Below are 14,115 nucleotides of genomic sequence, written 5' to 3' on the forward strand. Positions count from 1 at the left end.
AATAATTATTCCATTTTCCGTGAGCACTTGGCAACCTAACTTAACTCATTTTATCTACCATTACATGGACCATACACTGAACAGGTGTATCTTCTACGAAGTACTAGACATTCCCTTGAAGACTAGTGCTACTAGCAAGGAATTTGGCAGTCAAGCCTGATAGATCTATCAATATGATTCGCGCCTACTGGTATAGAAACCAGTAATTACAAGTTACCAAGCTAAGGTATATTTATGTTCAACTCACAATTAATAATTTATAACTTTTGATTACTTGTGTCTAACATGTAATAACGAAAAACATATATTCTCATCCCAAAAAGATTTAAAATAGTAGAAAAGGTGGGACTATAACTCACTTTAGAATGCGCTTGAACAAAGTAATACGTATACGTATAATAAAGATCAAGAATGATCTAGACTCCAAGATAAACAAGAAAGTAGGTTAGAAAATATCTAACTTAGGTCGAGCCATAGCATGATAGTCCTAATGCTTGAAGTGATTTAGGATTCGGTATCAAAAGATTTGATTAAGTTAAAGTATTACGTATACTTTCTATTTTTAGTAAGTTTCTAATTTTAGAAAGTTTCTATTTTTAGAAAGTTTCTATTTTTGGTAAGTCAACCTAAGTCAACTTTGATATTTAATGTATACTTGATTTCAATTTCACCCATTATAATATTATTTGATATAATATATGTCATATTATAAGTTTAATTAAATTAAATGAATTCAATTAAGTTATAATAAGTTTAAATGATATAATCATATATAACATACGTATTTAATTAAGAACTAGCTTAAGATCCGTAAGATTTGCGGGTTAAGGCAATAAAAATTACCAATACAAAATATTATTCATGAGCACAACAATTAAAACGACAAAAAAATTTGAATAAAAAAAATAAAATCAAAGCCATAAGTCGAACAAAATATGCACATTTACCTTAAAATGATTTGAAAAGAATCATTTAGCCAACATTCCTCTAAAAATCACTTTTAGAACACCAAAACTTGACATCACAGTTAGACGGGTTGTTCGAATCATGTATTAAAATGAACTTCGGCAATTTTTCCCCATCTGATAAGTGTGACCTGAGACACCAAAAGAAATGAACCATGAATAGATCCACGTGCAATGTTAGTTTGCTTCTTTGGGATTTCATCTTCAGTATTAATTTCATCAAGTGCAGCCAAAAACTTTACATTTGAAACTTTTAAATTCATATGTAGATCCACATTATGTAGTTACACTTTTCTATCAAAATAGCCAACAACTAAACATGTATTACATTTTGAACAATCACTTTAACAACAGAATATTAGCCTAAATCCTTTTTATCACACCCGCGAGTGATTTAATCACCATGTAAACAATATCCAAATAAGATATATAAATCAAAATATTAGATCATGAAAATTATCTTAAAATGAAGATTAAACGTATGACACATTTAGTAAAGCCACCTCAATGGTGAAGTCATGACCCATTCATTTGGTAGTAGGTGTCAAATAATGAATGCTTCAACACCTACATAAGTAGATTTCATTGCAAATATATTAACTTTTACCCTAAAACCTATTTTGTATAAACCCAATCGGGCCCATACAGTAACCTGACTATATATTAACTATTAACTAAATTGTAACCATGTTTTGTATAAATCCTACTGGGCCCATACAGTAACCTGACTATATATAAACGATTAACTAAATTGTAACCATGTTCAAATCTTGGCTAGCCTTAACACCATTTTTACCACTTTTTAATAAGCTAAATGATGACAAGATGACTATTCAAATCGACATGCTTAATTATCATGAAATCCATATAAAGTTGCAAAAGAATGTAGTCTACCTTGTAGCACGAAGGCTTCTCGGAGAGAAGTAGGTAGAACGTACACCTCTGCACATGCAATCAACATAAGAGGATTGAGGTTACTCTCACCATTCACCAAGTTTTCTATCCGATTAGCTTGTATCAATCTTATGTATATTGGTTCTGAATTAAAATCTATTGTATTAATCACAGATTCGTCTTTTAAACCGCAACATTTGCGGTTGGATAGTCATAATTATTGATTAGCTAGCTACATATATTTCGAAACAATCATGTAACAAAACTTGCAACTAAAGTCAGGATGTTATTAGCTACATTGTACATAATTAAAAATTAAAATGAAAAATTATAGTCTTTTACTTTTGCATACATGTTAAATTAAAAAAGTAAAATTTTTCGACCACCCGTTAATTTAATCAGATATAGTGATACACCGTAATAAAAGTATTTGCATTGAAATCACTTTAGGTGTTTAGAACACCTAGTGACGTGATACTATGAGATAAGGGCTTACAGCAACAGAAAGCAAACCAATTAAAAAATTAAGATTAGATCCTGCAAAATCAAAAAAATATAAAATTCAAAAGATATATGAAAGAAATATTCAATTTTACCTTAATCCAATTATCTTTTGAAATTCTTCTTCCAATTATCCTTCAACTGGAAGACATCTAACTTGAGATACAACATAACATTTCCGTTCTGCCCCTTTCTTATATCTTTTAAGTCTTACCAAATGGTCTATAACATGAAGCATCTTAAAATGCTGACTGTAGACCAATGACGTAGCATTCCAAACACAGCCTGATACTTCCGACAAACTGATTGGGTCTCATGTATGGCACATAAAGAGAAATAAAAAAGGGAAAACGGGCAAGAAGTGTTTTACGTGTTGACCGTTACCAACATTCCTCATGTAGCTGTTGTGAGTATGACCACCTAACCATGGCCTTTGAGTGGAAGTGCACTCGCCAAGAAGTCTGGCTTTTTCGATCTGCAAAAGGTCCAACAACAATCAAATATATTATATTTAAGACTATCGCAAGATCCTCATCTTTGATATCCGTATGTATCATTGTGTCTAGTGGATCATCATTAACTCACAAAAGTGACATCATGTAGTTCAATTCACTGAGAAACTTTTTAAAAACCTTTTTTAGACCACGATAATGAATCATACTACAAAAACAAGATTCTCAATACAACACACAAATGTATCTACACAATTATGTATCTCCACGACTTCATTGTTTGACTTTACTAATCTTTCCTGTCATTTATTAATCTCTACAATCCCAAAGGCTCAAGCTTTAACTTACGGGAAGTTCTTTTCAGAATTTGGCTGTGAATCATCTAACCAACATAATCTCATATGTTTTACTTAAAATGGATTAAGACTACATAGAAAGATGTATAAAAAACCTCAGAAGACTGGGCAGTTGCAAGTCTATACACGTTAACATGTTCTGTTTAGCCAATTCTATGACATCTATATCATAAATGTGCCCATTTAAAAGTAATTAGGTAAAAATGGCCATCACTGAGAAATAGAAAAAGAAGTTGCATGAAACAAAATACATACTATTAGAGGTCTTATCGAACCACATTATCTGCACAAAGTATCTACGCTTCATAAAGAATCTACTTTACCTGCAGGATGTACGTTCAGTAGCCTTGGTGGATGTAGTACTCCACTCAATAAAGGTTTCTCAAATGTTGTTTTTGTATACTCTGCAAATGTTTAAAGCAATACCCAAAATATGAATTCATTAAATAAAAAGAAGACATTAGTATGATATAATAATAAAAAGATATATCATAATCAGCTTAATTTCTTATTGGTATGATCAAGAAACCCATTATTTAACCTTTCCTAATCAAATGTGTTAAACGCGATAGTAAGAACTATTAGTAAAATAATCTAGCCTTTCTAATAATGTGGTATTGGGAATTTTATATACTCGTAGTTAAATACTTTTGCGATAACTTCTAAGGTGCAACCAAATTGACCCTTTAGAAGCATATATTGTGGCTCATGTTTATTGAAAGCTTGTATCTTACCCCCTTTGACCCGTTGAGGATAAAACGCAAATTACCAAACCAATCCATACAGTGACTATATGGGAAAGCAGTCATCTACTCGATATATATCTCCTTGATATATATCTCCTTGATATATAATAACTTTTATACAGTTAGTCAGTTCAAAAGATTAGCAATTCAGAACATACAAGTAATTTCCATAATAGAGCACAATCAAAATAATATATAAAACCGAGTTTGGATACAATACCGTCTTGTCCATAACAATCATACAGAGTTTCAGAATCCAATATATCTCTAAAACCCACAAATATTAATCTTTTATAGGTACCCAAGAAATGAATTAGCCTAACAACATTAACCCATGTATAGATTACTTTAGAGCTATTATATATTACACGCTTGTTTTTTTAGATTTTAAACAATAAAGACTTATAAAAGATTAGCCTACAACTAAAGATTCCTTATTTTTTAGAGGTGCCCATGAAAATTTCAATCATTTAACACTATTTATCCATATAAAGACCCAAACTTTGCATCTTTAACTCATTTCCTCCAATATTATCATCTATAAACTTAAAAAAGAATAAAAATTGTTATAAGATTACATGAGCAAAAACCACTTTGCCCACTTTTTAGCTATCAAATGACTTCAATATACACGTCTTTACCCACTTTGCCCACTCTATAATAAATTAAACTAAATTCAGTATACTTCTAAATGAATACATATAAAAAATTCAGTATATTCATACCTCAACTCAATTGAGGTTCAGTATATTCAATGAATACATATAAAAAATTCAGTATATTCATACTTCAATTGAGGTTCATACCCAATGAATACATATAAAAAAAATTCAGTATTTCATACCCAATCGATACATATATAATCCAGTTTAACTATATGTAAAAATTCAGTATATTCATACCTCAATTGAGGTTCAATTGAATAGCGTAAAATATCAGAATCTCAGAAATCTAAAACGATAACTTGTTCATTGGACAAAATATCAGAAAAACCATAGTAAAATCTTATATTACGATTCTGATTTAGTAATTGATGAATTAACAATACCTTGTTCATTGGAAATCAACCAGCAATTTTTGTTTCATAGACGTGATTTGATTAGCAGTTAAAGATTCAGCATAGGCGAAACCTTGATAGAGAGAATTTTACCCTAACTTTGAGTTTGTGTGTGTCTGACTAAAGGGTATTGCGAAAATAATTCTTGCCCGCCGTTTGTTTAAGGGTATTTAGGGAAAGGTGGGTAATGAAAATAATTATAAGCTTATAATTAGATCTGATGGTGATGGAGTAAGGGTAGTGATGGAGTAAGGGTATTTAGATCTGATGGTAATGGTTGATATTTTAGCATATCTCAATTAGTCTTTTCTTTTTTCTTTTAATGTATAGTATAGATATAGATATAGATAGTTATAGATATAGATTAAATATTTGTTATAATATAAGTATTTTAATATAATAATTAAATATTAATTATAACATAAGTTCTTTTAAATTAATTAGTATATTAGTATATCAAGTATTTTAATAATTAAATTATGTCATAAGAAATTAATAATTATTACTTATCATAAGTTTTAATTGATTCATTAATAATTAAACTTTTATCATAAGTATTTATTAATTTAATATTAATTAATTCGTAACATAGGTATTTATTAATTTAATAATGAATTAATAGATATAATAAATTTAATTATATTAATAAATATTTCTTAATATAAATAATTAACAAAATAATTATCACCTTAAGTACAACAACAACAACAAAACCCAATACCACATAAGTGGTGTATGGGGGAGGTGAGATGTAGACAATCCTTCCCCTATCCGAGAATAAAGACAAGTCATTTCTTCACCCAAAGTGGAAACACTCTCAAACGTAGAGAAAGTCATCCCTCTCTCTATTCGACGGATAGAGAGATTGCTTCCAAGTGGACCTCCGGCCAATAAGTAGGAAAAAAAATTTAAAAAAAAAAAAGATTAAATTAAAAAATAAAATTGAGACGCTATGAAAATGGTAAAATCAAATTTCCATGGGTTTTAAATCATGCCTGAAATTTAATTTAGGCTCTAAGAGTCAGTCAAGTCGCCAATAAATCGACGCTTGCTGTCGACTCAATAACTAGAGCCGTATTATTGAATTCGTATTAATCAAATTACCTTAAGTATTAAATAAATTTTTATCTAAAGTATTATTGACTAATAATACAATTTATTTATGCTAAGTTTTAAATTCTTTTTTTTATAAGTTTAATTTTTACGGCTTTTAAAATTCGTAACATGTAAATCGCACGTCGGTTTTTAATGATCATCATATGCTTTTTAAATAACTCGGCAAACCTGACAACATGATAATGTTAATTTTTCTAGACCTGGCACGCATTCCGAGGTCAGACCTGGTCAAACTCGTATTCAATAATATTTTTAATCCAAAACTTGTTTTAATCGTATTTTACAAACCGTTCATCAAATACTACCTCCGTCCCACCACAAGTGTCCACATTTCCATTTTGGGATGTCCCATTACAAGTGTCCATTTTGTGTTTCAACCAATGAGAAGAGGTTATTCTGGAGAGAGAAGATTTCTGATTGGTGGAGAATGAAGTTAGTGGGATTTTCTAAAAGTGTGTGCAAAAAGTCTGTGGACACACTTGTAATGGGACGAAGGGAGTATTAACGTTCTTTATATATTTTTTATTTGTATCATCGATCCTGACATGATGAACTTGTCAAATCATTCCAGATCAAACACGAATTTCTAGGTTACATCAGTTATGAATATTATTATTATTATATATATAATTTATATTTTTTTTTGAAAGGCAAGTAAGTTTTATAAATATATAAAAGTACATGATACAAAAACTAGCAAAGAGCTAGACAATACACGAGACCACTACCAAAAGCACAATTAAGAACACATAACCAACAAAAATAACCCGAGACCTCATCCCAACTCACGATTTTAAGACACACATCAAACAATAACACGAAACAAAAGGACCCACATAGCTCGAAACATAGCGACTAGAAGCAGAATTATGTATCTGAATCCGATGACGCGCATGAAGAGCAACATGAGCAACAAGCAAATTCATCGTCGTCCTCTTTCGAATTATTCATCACATTTTCGATAAAGTATCTTTCATGCCAGCGAAAGTTATCACGGCGTCAGCTACGTTTCATATTTCTCTGCCCCCAAACGTGTTTAATGAAATGACTTTTAATTAAAGGATGGATTTTCCTCTCTTTAATTCGAAAGCGAGCTACCGCGGTAGAAAAAGAATTAGCGATCACGTTAGGCAAATTAACGCAATCCCTATTACTTAAGATCGGATCACCCATATCACTATCATTATCATTTGAACCAGAGCCCAGACCAATTGAGGGGTCAAAGTCCATCTCAGGTTTATTAGATTCATTGGATTAATGAGGCCCAATAGATGAGTTAGAATCTGGCGCCTCTGCAATTTGAATTTGTATAGGGTCCAACAACAACCCCTTATTGTCACGCGTGGGAACATGATCCTCGATAACTACACAGCTTTCATTGGGAATACTCCCTTCGATACCCTCGCGACTGCCCGAGGAAATCACATCGGAACCACCTTTTGACTCTTGAGTTTCATCCGACAACAGCTCAGCATCTGAGATAGAATCCGGTATGAAGGTAGACGGAATATCATCTGACGAATCTGAAATTATTTTACCTTCAGCAACATCTTCAGCAACATCTGTAGACTCCCAATTAGACTGTTCATCAGCATCTTTTTCGCTTATGGCTTCATCACAGGTACCGAACTTCACACCCACGCTGTTAATTAACCCGTCACCATCATCATCTTGTTCATCAGCATCGCAGGTTTCAAGATTAACTTCCACACTCGACATATTCTTTTCCAACACACCTAGCACCGATTGGGACGAAGATTCATCCCCCACACTCGACGATTTCATATCTCCCACGCTGGAGATGCCATGGGAATTCTTCGATGCTTCTCCGCCATCGACATCAACGGGAATCTTATTAACTTCGATTAAGGACTAGGAAACACGATCACTGTTAAAGCTAAAAATGAGGTTGTGGTCGCTCACCGAGTCAGGTAAATTAAATTCGTATCTTTTTCCACCAACCTTAATTTCAATATGATTGTTGGCAGGAAATTGAAGCTTATTGGATTTCTTATTATCAAGAGCATCTTGTAAAGCTTTTGTCTCCCTATTTAAATGATTTATTCTGACCTTGATTCTGACCTCGGTTCTGAGTTTGATTCCAAGGTGCCGGAGGAAAGTCCTCGAATCCATCAATATTCGGGATGTTTTCATGGTTGCTGCAAGAGGGATGAAATACAGCAGTCTTCTCACGATCCCTACAATGAAGAGCACCTTTCTTTTCCAAAGCCTTGTAAGCTCGAATACATCTCCCGTTAACTTGTATGGAATTCAAGACATTGGAAAAAGACTCGATTTCGGTAATTCCTTCAAATCGGACAAAGCTAAAACGTTGGCCACTCGACAATCTCTTCCGAGCAAAGTACACATCTTTAAGAGCACCATATTTTTCGAAAACTCTCTGACATTCAACAAGGGTCCATGACTCCGGGAAGTTGAAAATCAAAAACGAAGTTACACGATTATCACACGACTTTGAAGGCGAAAAGCCATATGGCTTCGACATGTGGGTCATACCATCCTCAGCCGAAGCCTGGCCGGAGAAGATGAAGTAGACTGGAGTGATATGATAGCCGAAAGAAGTTGTTCTTCTTTATTTGGTTTTCTTTTGTGTTTTATTTGCTGTAAAAAAATATTCCCTTAAAAATTATTGTAATCACACCTTAATTAATTAATACGACTAATATACAAAGTACTCAGTAATATTCTAATTCTTGTATATAATGTATATAAACTTCAATAAATCATATCCCGAGTTCTGTTCGTCCATTTAACACGAATCTTAAACAAAAATCGCATTACTCTTCGAGAGAACACGATGAGCTACGAATTTTAATCAAGAAAATGTGGCACGGTTCCCGAAATCAGCGGTTTCAGTTCTATCCGGATTTAACATTAACTGGAAAACACGCTTTTTAACATATTTTAATTATTCAAACACCACCACAATTAATTCCAAGCACTATAACTACACATGCAATCATAATATCATATAAATATAAAGAATTGAAAAAGATAAGGTTTTATTAACTACCTCAAATCAATAAAAAAGAAATATGGATTCGAAGATCGGATCGAGAGGAACACGAAAACGTTAATCAACTTGAATAATAATCAACACGAAAACGTTGAAGATGAGTCTTGACAAATAAATGTGATGATGATGGATGTTGGGAGTGTCGACCGTGGGGAAAAAAAAGGGGATAAAGAGTTTTTAATTTTTTTTTATTTTTTATTTTTTTATTTTTTGAGATTTGGTTTAAACAAGATTGAGAGGTACGCGCTACGCGGCTTGAATTATTGATTGTTATTCTATAAAGATAACGATTGTCAAAGTATTATATAGTTCAAAATTTACCATTATAGGTATTCATTATAAAGATAACGTCCCACTCAACAACTCGGAATTCGGGAGATGAAATAAAAAAGAAAGAAGATCAGTGTCCATTATATAATGCTATAGCTAGTAATTAATTAAATAAGTTTATTATTTAGTATTATAGGAATAAATTAAAGTGAGTTATACTACATATAAAAGTGACGAGGTATTTCAAGCATATACAGGTAAAACACATTTAGAAGCAATATACTTCAGGTGGGTAGTTGGTACTTTATATTATATAATGCACAAGCTGAAAAAAACTATGTATAAAAGCTAGAGTAAAATACCCGTGTTGGCCGGGAAAAAGAACACAGAAGACCAGCAAACACTGCCACTTCCTTTACTCCAACTGTAAAGCTGCCTCTAATCCCCGAAAGATAGTCAAATCAGTAGGTAGTAGTATACGTAGTGCCAATTTCTGAAGAAGAAAAATGTGCCTTTATCATTTAAAGTTCGGCCCAAGGACACAACAAAACCAACAATTAGATAGTCATTTAGTCATTCATAATTATAAGTACTAAAGTTCAATGTAGTTACTTAAGCATGAACAATGGAAGTCAGGCATATACCTAACCACAACCACAAACCTTTTGAAAACAGTGGCTGAACCAACCAGTTGAATTGGCTTAGTGGAACTCACAATTTATGAATATGGCAATCGCGACCCAAATCAGAATATGTACCACAATTAATGCAGGTGGCAATCACGACCCAAATCAGAATAAACATAACAATCAAACACTGTAATTCAAACAGTTTAAAGACTAGTCAAAGCTAGATGCATTAAATGCTAAATAAAATGACATGTTGCCATCTCAGCATAACCAAATCTGTTAGGAATCACAAAAATGCAGTAACTTCAATATATCAAATTGCAGGTTAACCAAACCAAAAAGGACTAATAAAAAATGTGACCCAGCTTCATATATTGACTGCAGAAGGATAAAGTTCTAAGATTTAGACGAAAACAAAACAAAATTGGAGCTCTTTATACCTGCTGTTAACTCTGCACATTAATCAGGGGTTAGAGGATTAATAGTCAACCCATTTGACCCGTATCAGCTACCAATTGGCAGGAAGCCGATAGCCGAGGGTAATGCAAACATCAACAATAATAGTCACCAAAGCACACTTAGTACTGCCAGTTTATAATATACATATATGATACACATACAGTAGCAATTAGCAATTAGCAATTAGCAATTACAATTATAACTATAACTACTATACAAAACATTGCTGATTACGGATTTAAAAACTCTAACAAAACTTAAAAAATGAAATTAAAGATCATAAATCAAAAGCCCATAAACCGATACCTTCGATCTCCTTGAATCAATAATGTACAAAATAATACTGATTACGAATTTATAAACTCTAAAAAGGTTAAAAACGACATTAAAGCTCAAGATTCAAAAGCCCAGAAACAGATACCTTCTATCTCCTTAAATCGCTCAAGCCCTAATTTAGCATTAGACACGCCAATCGTATAACCTGATAATCAAAACAAAATCAAGACATCACACATGCAATTCGAAAAAAATGATAATTGAAAAAGAAAAAAAGAAAAAAGAAAAAAAAAGACGAACCCGTAAACTAATCGAAGCAAACGACCGAACACCACCCAAGAATCAGGCCAAAAATACTAAAGCAAGAGAAACCCTAAATTAAAAATATCGATTGTTACCTGTCGAGTTCACCGTTTGGTAGAAAAAACCGATGATATCCATATACTCAAAATGGGGAAAACAGAGAATAAGATGATGGAAGCAAGGTTAGAGGACATGCAACCTATGCCTTTATGTCAGATGGTGAAGAGTTGTGGGGATGGTTTTTTGGTACAGGGTATGGCTACTTGCACGTTTATAATTGAAAAAAGATAAAATAATTGGGAGTCAGATTTATATGGGCCATGGAGGTTTCAAGAGCAACTCTAAATAAGCCCATTTGAGACACTATCTTTAAAGGTTACAAAGTTCCTGGTATGAGATTCTTCTAATCAAAATAAAATAAACTTTCAAGTCTTGTGAACCTAAACATGACATTAATGAAAACATGCATCGTTGCTCACTCATCATCTTCGTATGAATCATCATCATCATTCACTCCTGCAGCAGCATTCAAATGCATTTAACCTATCAATAAGCTTTTGCTTCCTTTTGTCGTAGGTAAGCTTCTTGAGGTTGTATCTAATACATCACACAACACATACATCAGATAACAAAACTTTATATCAACTTTTACAGATTAAAAAATTTGTATTTATAAACAAATTATTAATATTAATATTACGTCTTATGTTCCTTAGGTGCATTCTTCTCCTCCTTAGAGTTAGGATCAGCACGAATTGCAGCATGGACCTTTTTGTAAATCTCTTCTAGACCATCCGGTTCAACCTCAGCCTTGATGTAGTCTGAAAACTGAGACTGACACTTCTCTGGTTCAGCTTGGATTAACATCTATATCAATTAATAAACAATTCAAGAACTTTCATTCTTTCTTGTCATATAAACAAAAAAAAATTAATAAGAACTTGACCAAAAATAAAAATACCTCATTTGTAACCCTGTTCATCAAAAATTATAAAGAATGTAAATTTTTAATTATTGTACCAAACGTAAGTTTATTTGGTAAGGATTGTATATTGTCAAAACAAAAAGTCAACCGAAGGGATAAAAATACCTCTGACCTCATCATGACTTGCCTCTAAAGCTCTTCTAAAATTCATCTCTCATGAGCTGAAACCTTCTTCATTATTCTGGCATCTTCACTCTATAAAGACATGAAAAATGTATGATTATTAAACAAAAGAAGTTGTTCTCACATTGTACATACTGTTGCACAAGCATTCACCCCACTTTACCCATTAACAAAAGATCACGAACCCATATCGACCAACGCAGAGGTAAATTATCGGGTCAAACTTGACACCTGTAGGGCAAAATAGTTGTAAAAGAATTATTAGACACCGAAAATAGCCATACATTACCTTATTTACAGCCTCTAATTAACCAACAAAAACATTATAGTAGAACCAAGAAAAGTATCGTTTACTACACAAATACCAACAAAATTTCAAAGTAAATATGTTACATAAAACAATGACATCATGCTTAACACCAAGAGAACTGAACCCATCTTTGAATATAAAAAGAGTACCTGGAACATTAAAATCTAGAACCCAACCGCACAGCCAAAGATGCTCAGCATGATTCATAATGTTGGTGAGAGTGTGCACAAACCACAAAATTGTAACTTGCACTAACAACATGTATAGCGATAAAGACTTAAGAAAAATGACTGACCATATAGGCAAAAGTCATTAGATAGGCTTGATAAAAATTAGGTATAAGATATGTTACTCACCAAATTAGTCTCCATGAGTTCTTCCTCACCAAATTCCCTTTAAGTGATGATTTACCAACAACTCCGGACTATTTACAAACCACTAATAACTTTCAAATCATCAACATGAAAATGTACTAAAACTGAAAAAAATAGTTAACAATGAAGGTTATTACTTTACTTCTCTGCATATAAACATAAGTGATAATAGCTTATTAATAGTAGAACACATAACAGCATGATAAGACCTAAATGAAGTAACCACCGCGTAGAATATCGAATCATCGGAGGACACATCAACTGCAACATAGTAACCAAATTCAGTTATAAAAACAAAAATCTACATAATAGACAACTAACAATAATAAAATATAACAAACTGAAACCAAGACATTACCAACAGTGCATGAGAGCATAACCTGTACAGCAACAACAGCAACCGTAAGAGCATAACCTGCAAAAGGGAAAATAAAAGGAAGTCAAAATTAACAAAAGGACATAACTGAAAACTCGATATGAATGTCAAACCTTAGGAAGTATCTTATTGTGAAAAACTAATGAAAAAACTCATTAAAAAATTCTTGTAGTGACCAAAAAAGATAATCTACTTGCATATTACATGAAGACAAATATCCATTCTCAAAAAAAGATAATCCACTTTATGGTCTGCTACTCTCCTACCTATAATAATAGCTACCCAACATAAAGCGTTTCATATCGACATTATCTGTGACAGCAAAATCAGTTGAACACAATACATTTTCAACAACATAAGCAGAAAACAATCAGAATAAGCAATATAAAAAAACAGCAACATAACGTGAAGAAAACGAAAAAAGATAACATTACCTAAATCTAGAAAAGTAAAAGCACACAACCAAGGAGCTTTTTCAACCAAAACCTGCAATCACATCAACACCCTAAATTGGAAAAAAAAAATATGGATTAAACCCTAATTCCCTAAACATGACTGCAAACAGTCTTACAATTAGGGCAAAAAATTGGAAAACTAACAAACCAAGTAACACAATAACCGTAAATAAAAGGAAGAAACATACAAATCGAGATGAAAAACCGTTCGCACGGGTGAACCCTAATCGAAACACACTTTCAGAGAGGCAGCGAATTATGACAAACCAAGTAACACAATAACCGTAAATAAAAGGAAGAAACATACAAATCGAGATGAAAAACCGTTCGCACGGGTGACCCCTAATCGAAACACACTTTCAGAGAGGCAGCGAATTATTTTGGGTAGCGAATCGTGGACGCCTTTCGAGCAAAATTATTTTGGGTAGCGA

General features: G+C 32.6%; 1 protein-coding gene across 9 annotated transcripts; it reads right to left on the reverse strand.

Annotated features, from left to right (window-relative positions):
• Nucleotides 1-2,430: 2,430 nt before the first annotated feature.
• On the reverse strand, nt 2,431-13,894 carry LOC139871275 (large ribosomal subunit protein uL18-like). 9 transcript variants are annotated; one of them, XR_011766649.1, is made up of 12 exons: nt 13,873-13,894; nt 13,212-13,268; nt 12,629-13,114; nt 12,333-12,400; nt 12,152-12,241; nt 11,762-11,928; nt 11,059-11,658; nt 10,904-10,963; nt 9,757-9,887; nt 3,492-3,572; nt 2,731-2,835; nt 2,431-2,645 (listed from the first exon to the last, which is right to left on the reverse strand). XR_011766649.1 is itself a non-coding variant. In XM_071859017.1 (7 exons), exons 5-7 carry the CDS (start codon nt 12,164-12,166, stop codon nt 11,568-11,570), a joined length of 273 nt encoding a protein of 90 aa, XP_071715118.1. In that variant the 5' UTR covers nt 12,167-12,241; nt 12,333-12,400; nt 12,629-13,114; nt 13,212-13,268; nt 13,873-13,894; the 3' UTR covers nt 10,972-11,567. The 9 variants fall into 9 exon arrangements, 1 of the variants encoding a protein (XP_071715118.1); XR_011766647.1 differs by adding an exon at nt 10,057-10,210 and having other exon boundaries at nt 2,431-2,835; XR_011766646.1 differs by adding an exon at nt 10,057-10,210 and having other exon boundaries at nt 2,431-2,835; nt 9,757-9,906.
• Between the last annotated feature and the right edge of the window lie 221 nt (nt 13,895-14,115).

This window comes from Rutidosis leptorrhynchoides, chromosome 1, assembly GCF_046630445.1.
Source record: "Rutidosis leptorrhynchoides isolate AG116_Rl617_1_P2 chromosome 1, CSIRO_AGI_Rlap_v1, whole genome shotgun sequence".
Taxonomy (NCBI): Eukaryota; Viridiplantae; Streptophyta; class Magnoliopsida; order Asterales; family Asteraceae; genus Rutidosis; species Rutidosis leptorrhynchoides.